At 39.4% G+C, this 13,364-nt stretch overlaps 1 protein-coding gene across 2 annotated transcripts in view; it reads right to left on the reverse strand.

Annotated features, from left to right (window-relative positions):
* Positions 1-13,364, reverse strand: part of S6kII (Ribosomal protein S6 kinase II) — a 114,727-nt gene that overhangs the window by 74,819 nt on the left and 26,544 nt on the right. For both annotated transcript variants that reach the window (XM_083124080.1, XM_083124079.1), the window contains 4 exons: positions 12,637-12,675; positions 6,120-6,251; positions 5,021-5,102; positions 4,496-4,656 (listed from right to left, as the gene is read on the reverse strand). In XM_083124080.1, coding sequence (XP_082980206.1) covers positions 4,496-4,656; positions 5,021-5,102; positions 6,120-6,251; positions 12,637-12,675 — 414 coding nt within the window. The remainder of the gene's footprint in view (positions 1-4,495; positions 4,657-5,020; positions 5,103-6,119; positions 6,252-12,636; positions 12,676-13,364) is intronic.

Below are 13,364 nucleotides of genomic sequence, written 5' to 3' on the forward strand. Positions count from 1 at the left end.
ACAAGAGGTTTGGGATCAAGATCTACAAACTCTGTGATTCTTTGGGATACACCTATGACATGACTGTATATCTGGGCAAGGACAAGAACAGAGCGACTGCCACGACATCAGCGACGCATGGTTTAGTTGTAGCATTGACAGAGAAGGTGAAGGAGTTGGTCATAAATTATTTATGGACAACTACTTCTCTTCTCCAGAGCTATTTGATGATCTTGCAACAAGAAGTATCTATTGCTGCGGGACCGTCAATCCCCGACGAAAAGGCTTCCCACAAATCTTTTCAAAGACTGACTTGAAGCTGAAGAGAGGTGACCTACGTGTTCGGGTGAAGAATGACTTGACTGTGATATGTTGGAAAGACAAGAGAGAGGTGTACCTGTTGACGAACATCCATCGGTCACCAGCTGAGGGAAATTTCTCGGATGACCATGGCAATGTACTCAAGCCGGCTATTGTATGCGAATACAATAGCCACATGGGTTACGTTGACAAGGCCGACCGCATGACTAATTCCTACGGTGTCCAACGAAAGACCATGAAGTGGACTGTCAAGCTCTTCTTCCACCTAATCGACCAATGTATCCTCAACGCCTACCTGCTCTTCAAGACATTTCATCAAAACGTGAGGCACTGTGAGTTCTGTGAGAAGTTGGCTATAAGTCTTTTGGGGACAAGTAGCAGACAAGGCACTCGAACCCCAGCTCCCCAAGGTGCTGCACAACTTGGTCCATCATCAAGTTCGTCTCCATCCACCAACACCGTCCATCAGCCTTCCGTCACTTCCCCACCATGACACGGGAACAATGGAGATGTGCGCTGCGCGGGCCACGAACTTCACGGCGAAGTAGCCGATGCGTTACCTGCAAGGTGTCCCTGTGTCTGGAGCCATGTTTTATGGAGTACCACCAGAAGTAAGGCATCATGGCTCCAGACCAAGCCTGGGAGCTGGAGCAGCAAAGATAAATACAAAGAAACCTTCTTATTTGTACTCTTCTTCCTATATTCTTTAAAATTATTTTTGGAGGGTTTCCTCCCTTCCCCCTCCATATATACGCCGAATTTGCATAAATTTTGCATTTTGACATACTTTTCTTCAGGGGGAGAATCCCCATTTTTTTAAAAAAAATATATATTTTTCAGGGGATTTCCCCCCCTTCCTCCTTCATATGTAGGCCGAATGTGCATAAATTATATATCATCTGAATCTGTGATTCATTCTGCGTACAACGGTATATTATTCATATCTCTAGGGCATTTAGTTTCTGAGCTATAGTCATTTCAATGTAACTCTGCATCTCACTCAATTCTGAAGCTTGAGACAGTGACCTTTCGTTTCAGGGGTACAACTCCCGTTACATTGGTCATACGACAATGATGCAAATATTTTTCTGTTTCTTACATGCCAGTGATAATTTCTATGTGCATTTTGAACTTTTCATATCCTTGTTTTCGGGGGGTGGGGGAAACCCCTTTTTTTTTTTAAAAAAAAAAAAAAAAGGGATTTTCAGGGGATTATTTTTGGAGGGTTTCCTCCCTTCCCCCTCCATATATACGCCGAATTTTCATAAATTTTGCATTTTGACATACTTTTCTTCAGGGGGAGAATCCCCATTTTTTTTAAAAAAATATATATTTTTCAGGGGATTTCCCCCCTTTCCCGATGCATATGTACGCCGAATGTGCATAAATTATATATCGTCTGAATCTGTGATTCATTCTGCGTACAATGGTATATCTTTCATATCTCCAGGGCAAATAGTCTCTGAGCTAAAGTCATTTCAAGGTACCGCTGCATTTTGAAGCTTGAATCAGTGGCGTGCCGACAATTTCTTTTGGGGGGTACAACTCAAGTTACATTGGTCATATGATAATAATGCAAATATTTTTGTGTTCCTTACATGTTAGCGATCATTTCCATGTGCATGTCGACACTGTCATGTACTTTTTTCTTGAGGGGGGATGAGGAACCCAATTTTTTTTTCCGAAATTTTGGAATTTTGAGAGTTAGCCCCCTCCCCACCCCCGCCACATATACGCCGAATTTGCAAAAATTTCATATAGTCTGAATCTCTGGTTCATTCCGCGTACAACAGTATATCACTCATCTCTCTAGGGTAATTAGTCTCCGATCTACACTCATTTAATTGAAACTCTGCATTTTGCTCAAAATCGGCTCGGGACCGAGAGGCTTACGTGTGAAAATGGCCTTGGGACTCAAAAGGTTAAAGGTCGGGTGAAGTGCGCGTGAACAGCATATGATGGTCACGCCATTCACAAACAGCTGACGTGGAGTGATACGTTACTCGAAGTGAGACGGTTTGTATACAGAGGGTCGTAAGGTTCTTGATTCCGACTGTAGAGGAATCTATAGATTCACATGGAACAGTTGCGAACAACATTAGTAATTGCACAAACAATTTTTAATTTGTATTTGTATACTGTTATTTAGTGTTTCTTTTCTGACAATTTTGCCAAATTAGTATAATGAGGATGAATGATTAGATGAAATTGATAAAGGGACAATCTCAAATAACAACTGTGCCCATGATTGGATTTGAATCAGAGACGTTTGGTGGCCAAGACCAAAAGTCAACCACTTAAAGCTCTCTGCCACTAAACCGCCAACAATTTTGAATTGACACAATCTTCAAGTCTCAGTACAAATACCCAATAAACCTAAGATACATTTCATATGAAGTAGAGTCCAGCGCAGATATTTCTGCCGTGCGATGCGCGAAACAACTAAAGAAGCAGTGTTGCTAATGGAGCAGATAGAAAAATCGCTGCAGTGCGCCGATGCACAGCTGTTACGTACAACAATAAAATTAGAGAATTCACGTCTATCTAACGTTGAGTTTTAAACATCATGCATTATACCAGGACTAGGATTAATATGTACTAACAAGTGGCTTTGTATGTAGCTACATACATATGGACTAAAAATTCACAAAATATGAACTAACACATAAGTAAAATTACCAAAAATGCTGCAAAGAAGACTTCTTCATACGATTCCTTATTTGAGTGATTTCAAACAAAATAAAAAAAATATATATATTATTTTTCATTGCATTAATGCACTGGTGGCGTTCTAACTTTTCACTCCCAAAACCCGTATACACTGGTATGGAACTGCAACGGCAGATAACAACATGCCAACGTGTTAAACCGCTACAATTGCACCATAACACTCCTCCTCAAGCAGTATTATTATTTCCTCTCTGAGATCGGCGACAGTCGGTTGCCTTTGTTGTACATTTACAAAGGATGCCGACTTCCACAACAATAACAAGTACATATACTGCCACTAGACGATAAGCTGCGCGGCTTTTTCTTTTGTTATGAACCAGGGCCGGCGCTAGTCATTTTGCCTCCCTGGGAGGTGGCGGCAGATGCCGCTCTATTTCGACCCCTCTCCCCCCCCCCCCCCGGTCATTACGCAGCAACGGAAAATTGAAAATCAATATATTCCTAACTAAAACATCAAAATATAAAATAAATAATGAGACTTCTTATGCTATTTCAATACTCCACCTAAATCCCATCTTTCGCAGCAAACGTCGCAAACTCTCTTGACTTCCCGCAAAATTTATGTCCGCCTGTAATTTGACATGCAATTTTTTCAATGTCGGCACTTCATTTTCACGCAGAGCATAGTGGTATATGCGCCTACGGATAACGTTTTCATCGAAAGCATCCACTGACGATTTGGTCGCTGGTCTTTGTCTTCTTTCCCGGGAGTGTGGAATGATGTGGAGGGGCCTTCTGACATCTCAAGAGATTGTCTTTCGTTCATGATAGCCCTGATTGTTCTTTCAGGAACTCCAGTCGCAGCCGCTGCTCTCTTGCCAAAATGCTTTATTGGGATGCTAACACCATGACTGGCTTCCTCCTTCATGAACTCGTGCACGTTGCTTAGAATTTCCCGAGCTTGGCTATGCAAGGTTTTTGATTTCAACTTCGACAGAACTGGAGGCATTATGGAATTTAACGTTCATTAGCAAACACACACTTTTACATACACACACGCAATACACGCACACAACGTCAAACCGGTCAAATACTTAGTATAAAATAAAAATATGGTGCTTCCAATCCAACAAAACTCACCGCCACTTTACCTGCCCTTCCCCTTCCGTGACAGAAATAGTGCTTCATTATTACAGTTGGCAACACTAGTTACTAGATAGCCAATGAACATGCACTACATAAAAGAAGTAACCACTAGGCCGTGCTATATTGCCACATTACCGTCCCTGCCGAACGGTGGGAACCGCGAGCTGGAGCGCTATTCAATTGTTTTCAATGATGTTTGCGCGAGTGTGTCCAGGAATGGAATGACAATATGACAACAATAGCGAAGGTTTTCGAGCAGGGTAGAACACGTGATGCTAAGAGAGAGGGAGACGAAACGAAAATTCGTTTCTACGCAACGGCAAATTTATGTGTGATGCACTCTAATTGTATTATCGCTATATTAACCTAAGTCACTAACCTCCTTAGAAAGACGAGTAAATAAATCGCCTCCTCTTAGGAAGTCCAAGATGAGGTAGAGCTTCCCTTCCGTTTGAAATGCGTAGTGCAGTCTAACGATGAACGGGTGTTGCACGTCTACCAGTATGTTTCTTTCCATTTTCGTTCTCATTCTATCCCGAACTGGAAAACAAGAATAAACATCCTTGAAATATCAACAAAAATTTAGCACTACAATAACAAATTGCCTCACAGTATAATTCATTCTTCACGTTCTGTGGAAATTGTGAATCTTGAGACATTAAAATAATAATACCTGCGTTCCATAAAGAGATATCAAGACACCTTAGGTTCACTTCTGATGAGAACAAAGAAGCATCCCGTAACATAGGTACAAAAATGGATTGAAAAATATTATTCTTAATTCAAACACTAGTTGTAACTCCTCAAATTTAAATCCTGTTTACACTTAATTTTTCCATCCTAAATTAACAACAAAAAACTAACATGCCTTCAAATGTACATATTGGAAACCTGTGTCACTTACGTTTTAATGTTGCCTTCTTTAGTACTTTCATTGCATATAGTGTTCCAGAATCTTTCCCTAAAATTTTTCGAACAAGGAACACCTGAAACAAAAACAATTTTGTCTTATAGAAAGCATACATGAATAAGTAAGCATGTTCCATTAATGTCATTCTTACAATTACCAAATCACATAATAAGGTATCACGACAAATGGATATATTCAATTCTACTTTGTTTTTTCTGAACAACTGGCAAAGGAATGTGCGTAACTAATGTTGTTACAAAAAACTAATGTTACTGTCTTGCAAGACAGTACGTGTCTGACAAAGCCACCAGAGAGGTGGCAAAATCGATCGCAAACAAGAACTACGGGAAAAAATGAAATGTGAACTTTTTAAAGTAAATTACTTAACCTATCTCCGTGTAACCACCGAACAGATATCTTTAGATACAATGTAACTAATGTTGTTCTAAATCTTTCAGTTCAATTCAATCTTCCTATTGATTTATGAATCACTCATTCATTCTATCCAGGTTAAAACTTCATGTGCTGTACTGGACAAATGAAGAAATTAAATATCTCCATGTAATAATACGAATTACTACTGAATATTGTCAGGTAAAGTATTAATAATTACTTTCACATCAAAATTGTCATTTTTTAGACACTCCTGTTTTTCTTTCTCAGGAGACACTCCTGTTTTCTTTTCTCAGGAAGCAAAAACGAAAGGTAAAACCTATATCTGCATTAAAGAAAATAGTTATTGGAGCAGAAACATATCTTTTTTTGCTTGCCCTTACCCTATTGGGCAACATTGATGCACTCTTTACCATTCTTAGCAAAATTTCTTCATTCCATATTATTATTAAATATTATTCATTATCTTTCCTTTTCCATTCCTGAAGCAAACAACAAGAGCTGTTGGAAATTTGAAAATAGAAAACTCTAGTATGTATGTACCTTTACGACGTCAAAAAAAAAAAAACATGAAATACAGGACATTTTATATGCCATAGCTATTATTGCAGTAGGTTCTATACAGTGTTATAACTGATAATGCACACACCCCTGATATTCTACCACATTGTCACCCGGTCACTCAACACTGCAAGCTCACCTTTCCAAAAGAGCCCTGCCCAAGGACTTTGAGCAGCTCAAATTGACTTGGGTCCGCTCGATCATGTCCCTCCTTAATTACTTCCTTCAATTCTATTTCATGCGTTTCACTTCCATCGTTGTTATGATTGTTCTGTAATGAAAGCAAACTTTAGCACCATGTGTGGCACTGCACATACGTTAACAAAACACAGGTCCCTTATTGACTCTGGTTTGCTTCAGCCCGAGTTTCATGAGCATGCTCTTGCTTGCCCTTGACATCTTAAAACATACTTACATAATTATGCATACAAGTTCATGTGTTTAATGGAACAAGCTGAACTGTGAATAATAATTAATTGAAATAAAGCATTAGGTATAACTTGGCTGGCTTCCCACCACTTAGCGCTAAGCCTCATGGATGCTGTTGCAGATACACTTGCATCCTCTGCTGCTGGACCCTATCAATAGGGGTGCAGCAAGCTTTGGCATAGGTGGTGGCAACTTTGCCAACAGGGCTGGTTTTCGCTAATGGCTGGTTTTCGCTAACATGTCCCTGTACTGCCATCTGTTGCTTTGGTTGGGAGGCAACAGTTATGGCCCTTACCCCATAACTAATATCTGTGTACTTCCTCGTGGGAAATTTGTTCAACTTTAAAAATCAAATGTTTGCATTTTTCCATAATGTTTATCACTCTATTGTCACTTTTGGCTGATATCAATGGTAGTGATAAATTATATGAAACTGATGAAGGGACGCTCACAAAGAAACAATCACCTCCAGGTTATGACTCAAACCTGGAGCCTCCAGTAGTAAGACCATGAGCAGGCCATGTTGAAATCAATGTTGCTACCAATTCCTATCAACATTGATACTGGAACATGGGCAAAGTGAAAAAGTGGCACTTTAGTGGTATATAATATTGGTTAGCAACACTAGGAGTTTAGGGTTATACCCACATGAAAAATCGTAAATCATAATTTTCTCCTGAAATTTTACTTCAGTCTAAATTTTGTTGCAACTGGCAAATTAAATTATGCCACTAAGCATGATGGATCACATGATATACCCATACAGCTGAAATGGAGCATGGGAAAGTGGTGCAAACAAAAAAACTCTCGTAATTTCTGTTTCAGATCAAAATTTCCCATCTATTTTCCATACATCTACCCAAGTAGATACACTGTAATTCACTCCTCCAGGTTAGTCAAAAATAGGAGGAGAGTGACATGAAACAAATCAATTATAACAAGACTGTAATTCAGTGCTTTTGTACAGAATAAAATATTGGGCAGCTTTCAGACCAGCCACTCCAGTCTGCAAAAAAAGCAATCACTGAACATGTACGACTAGCAAACCAATGTGCACTACTGAGAAAAAAACCAAGTAACATGCAAGCAACAAGTGATGTGTGCTTCTCGTCTCACTTCAGTATGAAAGGTTGCATTTATTTTCAGAGGTTCATTTCCAAGTAACACATCTCTTTGGTTTGGTTTGAGTTGCTGTTTTAAGTCCAATTTATGCACAGTAAGGCTAATCGGGACTGGACCTACAGTTTAAAGTGGGATCCGAACCACTTGTGCCTCCACCGGGTATCGAATCCAGGACCCCTAGATTACAAGGCAATAACGCTACCACTGCGCCATAGGGGAGGCCCTAACACATCTCTTGTGCATTGCTTATCAACATGGTCTGAAAGCTGCCTAAAAACATGTGAATTATTTGTGAAAATATTTATCCCAATCAGAGTCCAAATTAAAGGTGGAATGGATTAATCAATACTCAATTGGTACTGGTTAATATAAGCAGGTCTGAGACAATAAAAACCTTCTTACGCCACGTGCCGGCATTTTTAGTGAACAACACAAAAGAAACAGCATGATGATAAACCATATAAATAAAACCTATCTGAGCTTTTGGCTCCATCCCAAAGACATCATGAGAGATGCTTATTTCTTTTGTGTGGGGTTCACTACAATAAGCATGTTTGTTATCAGTAAATTTGCTTATACTGACATCGGTCCAATAGTTATATAAACAGACGGTAATTTAGTTCCAAATGCCAGTTTGTTATCCTGATTTTGTCAAGTCCATCTCCCCATCCAATAATCCAAACATACAAGGACTTACCAACACTGCAACGACATCTGCTGGCAGACACATCAAGTAACGCCAGCGGAACTACAACCGTGTCCGCTCAGTCTTCCCTCGACCAGCCCTGATGATGACTCTGTGAAGGAGTTGAAAGCTCCGAAGAACTCCTAAGTGGTTTTCATTGTGCTGTTTGTGTTATTTTAGTGTTTTTAACAAAAGTCTAAAATACAGTTTAGTTTTCTATGGCAAAACCCACTACAGTCATATGTATTAATTATGGAGGCTAATGAACTATTCTGGTTCTTCATGAAACATTTGTAATTTTATATTGGTACTTTATTGGTACATGCAAAAATTTATATTCCACCAATCCCCAGAAGAAACGGTCACAGAATGAAGGGAACTAGAGAGACCCGCTCTTCTCAAAAAAGTTAACAGCATTACTTAAAACACTGTTGTCATCTCCAAACAGGGGTGATAAACAGTTGGGAAGATAAAAAGTAGACCTGTTCTGACTGAATAAAAAAGGAGTACATAAAATAACCCGTAGTACAACAGCCTGTGAGGGCCAGGGCCTACCTAATGACTGCCGCCTTCACTCCCACCTGCTAAAGTGGGAAATCATCCAGCTAGTTACAGGGTGATGTGTGGTCAGCACGACGAACCCCCAGTCATTGTTGTAGGTTTCCATGACCGGGTTATGCTACTCACTCGTAGCTCCCCAATTTCCTCAGGATGGTTTGTGGCCACAGGTCCAATATACAAGCCGAAACCTCAGGAGAAAAGTTGTTACGCTTCCCCCTGGACACTCGAACCTGCACATGTCCCGTAGCCAGAGCCCAAAGCACAACACCTTAGATGGCCACGGTGCAGGACAAAAAAAGAAAAAAAAAAGAAAAAAAAAGGGTGGGGAGTAAAACTTTGCACTAAAAGAGTTGTTGAAATATCTAAAAATGTGCAAACAACCTGAATATGTGTAAAGAACAAGAGGAATGTATATTGAAATCAGGTAAAGGAACAGAAAACAAGGGAAATGCACACATAAATAGGAGCAAGTAATGAAAGGAGAAATATGCATAAAAATGGTTAAGTAAGCACTGGAGAAAAGGCAATGCTATCCCAGGGAGGCATGTAGGAGGATGTGAAGGGAGGCCACCTTTAAGACCCAGGTACCCAGAAAAAGCTGAACTCCAAAGCTGCTTCATCCAGGAACATTGCTGGTAAACTTCCCACCATTCATCCTTGGAATCGAACTCAGATCTTCCACATGGCAGTCGGTCAGCCTAATTCATGGAACACAGCTATGAATAATGTTCAGAATGACTTACATTAGTGGGGCTCACCCAAATTTTCATCCACGGGTATCACTCAGATGGAGTAACAGCCTACCTTCCCTGGAAAATGAACCAGTTCAATTTTTCGAAAAATGCACAAGCCTTATGTTTAGGAATGAAATTAAATTCAGATCCAAAAAATATGAGAGAGTATCCCAAATTATAACAATTTTACGTGAAAAGTCACACAGCATGAACTTCACGTCAAAAATGTTTACCCTAACATTCCTTGATTCAGGTGGGTACAAGCTGTAACAAATATGAGGAGGACTGTTTCAGTGTATTAAAGGTTTGAAATCAGTGGGAGGGGGTTAACAGTTGTGCCAGATATTAGCTCATGTGTTTTAAGATGAAGAAAATAGTTTCTACAGTTCTGGACGAACTTAAGGAAACTTGGACCTTCCTCATTATTTTGACAAGACGTGAAGAGGCTACAAGTTTCTTCGATGTTGCCAATACTTGTAAGGACACCCATGTAAAAAAGTCAGAGATGGGAGGAACACCATAATTTTGAATCGACGATTGACCACTCCCTACAAAAATCCCCGATGACCTGCATGCTCTCACCAATGGGTACTTGGAGGGAACCACCAAAACATGCAAGAGCATGATGTTGATGACACCGCCTCCACTGTGGCCAAAGTTCAGAACATGTGCTATTGTACCTCCACACTCCCCATGTGAATCCATGGCACAGTGCAATGCAGAAGAAGAATGTTCAAAAAAAAAGTGCAAATAAGCACTGCTGGAACTGGTTATGTTTCCATTAGCTGCTAAAACATATGTACAGTCATGGACAGTTCTGGAGTGTAACAACCCACTGATTATATCAATCCAGAACTGTCCATGACTGTATATGGGCATACTATTATTTGCTGTTTGACAATAATCAATGGTTAAGGTCATGCTTGGCAGTTTCCTACCTCCACACTCCATGAGCCAATTCTGTCTCACATTGTTTCTTTCTCTCCCCTTAACTCAGTGTTGCCAGCCTAATGTTTTATCAACTGTCTGACAGAATTTCTATGTAACAGAATAGTCACTGGTGGAAACTAACATTTGCGGATGGGACTGGTAACTGTCATAACATCCTTGAAATAGTCGTGCACACTGTTTACAGTTTTCGTCAGTTACTTCCTAGCATTCTCTAACTGGTCATTCTGAGAAAATCACACAAGCAGATCAAAACGCATTCAAAAGTATTCAGTCTGAATCAAACTGAAGTTGCTGTGGAGGGAGGAAGATTCAGTTAGGAAGCTGAAGACAATGTGAACTTGACCAACCGATCATGAAAATTAAGGACTGTCCTATATGTGGTTGAAACATGAAATGCTTTAGCAGAACTGTAATGTTATTAAAGACTAAATTTGGACATACGGATCAAGTGGAAATCATTGGTATGCTACTGTCAACACTGCAAGATGGAGGAAAGAAGGAAGAGTAGTAGTAAAAAAATGGACTTAAAATGATTAATTCTGAAATAACAAGACTAAATGGGAAAAATCACTGAAAGATAGTATAATAAAAAGGGGGAAGGGAGGCAGCATGTGCTAAATTAGTGGTATGTACCACTATAAATATAGGAATAACAAACAAAAAACTTAAATATTTACAAAAAAAATATATGCACATGTATATGGAATGGAACCTAAAATAGAAAATTCACTAATGATGGGTACAAAGAACTAGGGTTATCAGACCTGGATTAATAAGGTTAAGTCCTCTGTGCATATAGCACCGTGTCATGAAGGTACATTTATGGGATGTGGAGGTAGGGCCCCACACATTCTCGATCTCATCCTTTTTTGAGGTGACGTGATCAGCACCACCATACATCCACCTTTACCTCCCAGGGTTGCCCCCAGGTACCTATACCTATTGAGTCTGGGTGAGCCCCAGAGCTACTTCATGAGGAGACAAGGCTGGAAAAATACCGACCTTAGAACACCCACCCTGGAAATCCAACCTAGGTCTCCTGCATGGCAGTCAGTCACCCTACCGACTAGACCTCCATGGCTCTTGAGCTGCATTAATGCATTAGGATATATTACACATTAGGATAGATCACTTGTTCTTCTACCTCTTGTTTTCTAACCCCAACCAATCTAATACAGGGTTTTCCATTAGTAGCTACCACATATAAATGACTCTCAATAAGAAAACTGTGAATGTCATTATTTTGATTGTTGATGTATTTAAATGAAAACTGAGGGCATCAGCACTCAGGCACTAATCTCCTTACCCCAGGTTAAAGGTTGATACTGGAAAGGGGCACTTCACACATATGACAAAATCCTATGGAGGATTATCCTGGCTGTAGGTCCAGACACCAGAGCCTAACTAATCTGCAACATGTAGTACTACATGGAAGGCAGGCTGACATTTGATTGTCTTCTGTAAGAGTCACCCCTGTCATTATTTTAACATTTAGTTTGATGAATTGCAATAATGTATGAAGAATAATCTCTGATCACAATGGCCATCACGTCACTTTCTGTCTAGGTTTCTGATGGCATTTTCCCATAATTGCACTCAATCTCACCAATGACACATTAAATATCTTCTTTGAGCTTGTCACTGGTTGTGGGATTCTTGGCATACACCTTCCCTTTCACGTGGCCCCAAAGCAAATAACCAGGTGGTAGCAATCACATGTTCTTTTCTCTGTCAGGTGCTTATGTAGATTGAAATAATCATGTATTTTGTGGAACAAATTATCATAAGTTTTCACAATATGAATGCATTGTTCCACTACTTATCGCTCCGTGACTATATTTGTCATGGCTTACAGGTTGCACCTGTTTATTGAAACAATGTTTCCAGTTGGAAAAGGATACATAAATGTGTAAATTACATTTTTCTTAATGTTTTACTTCGTCAACTGTTGATATCTCAAGTGCTACATACACTGCTCGAGAAGAAAGATACACTTTTCCAGTTTTACTTTATATAAATCTATCCCTAGCACAGGTCGGTACAGAATACCAAATGACACCCCACAGTTATCAATGACAGAGTGCTTTTGCATGCGTCACACACCCTTACATTATTATATGTATAATTTATTTACACCCTTACACTCACATATATAATTTACTTAAACTACTTACTTCAGATTCATCTACAACCATTTCTTCTGTGCTCACGGCCTGCAATAAGAGAGAAAAGGAACATTAATAACATGACATTTATGCTACATTTCTTGCATAATTCAGGTGTATGTAGAGGCTAAATAATTGGATTGGGAAAAAAATTAGGACTCAAGCTTTTCAATTTTTTTTTTGAACAACCTAGCATCTAGCACAGCTACAGTTCCTCTATCTGCACCAAATATACATACATATATATATATTATATGACAATCTTTTTGCTACAGCTACTAAGGGGAAAAAACATTACAGTCTTGTACATAGAAAGCCTTGCACTTAATAGCAGAAAGGCGAATGAAACAATAATTATGGAGAAATATTCTTGCCATATGTAATATGGTAGAATGTGTAAATATTTTTCATCTGGCTAGAAGCACGCAAGACTATTTCAATCATTCTTAATAGTATTCTAGAAATTTTCTTCAGGTACTTCTGTAGGTAAAAACAATATAAAATTCTGACAAACCTACCACACACCAAAATATGCCAAAAGATGAAATGGCCACATTTGCAACATACAAATGTATATTTTTATTCAATGATTTGCTAATTTTTTGTTGCTCTTCTACCACTTTTGGCTAATTATGATGATAAGGGATGAATGTTGATGAGATGGATGAAGGTGCACGACACAAGACAAGCCCCACAAGGGATTATACTGGGTCTAGATACCAGAGCCTCATTAGTTT

Source organism: Lepisma saccharinum, chromosome 6 (assembly GCF_977018435.1).
Source record: "Lepisma saccharinum chromosome 6, izLepSacc3.1, whole genome shotgun sequence".
NCBI lineage: Eukaryota > Metazoa > Arthropoda > Insecta > Zygentoma > Lepismatidae > Lepisma > Lepisma saccharinum.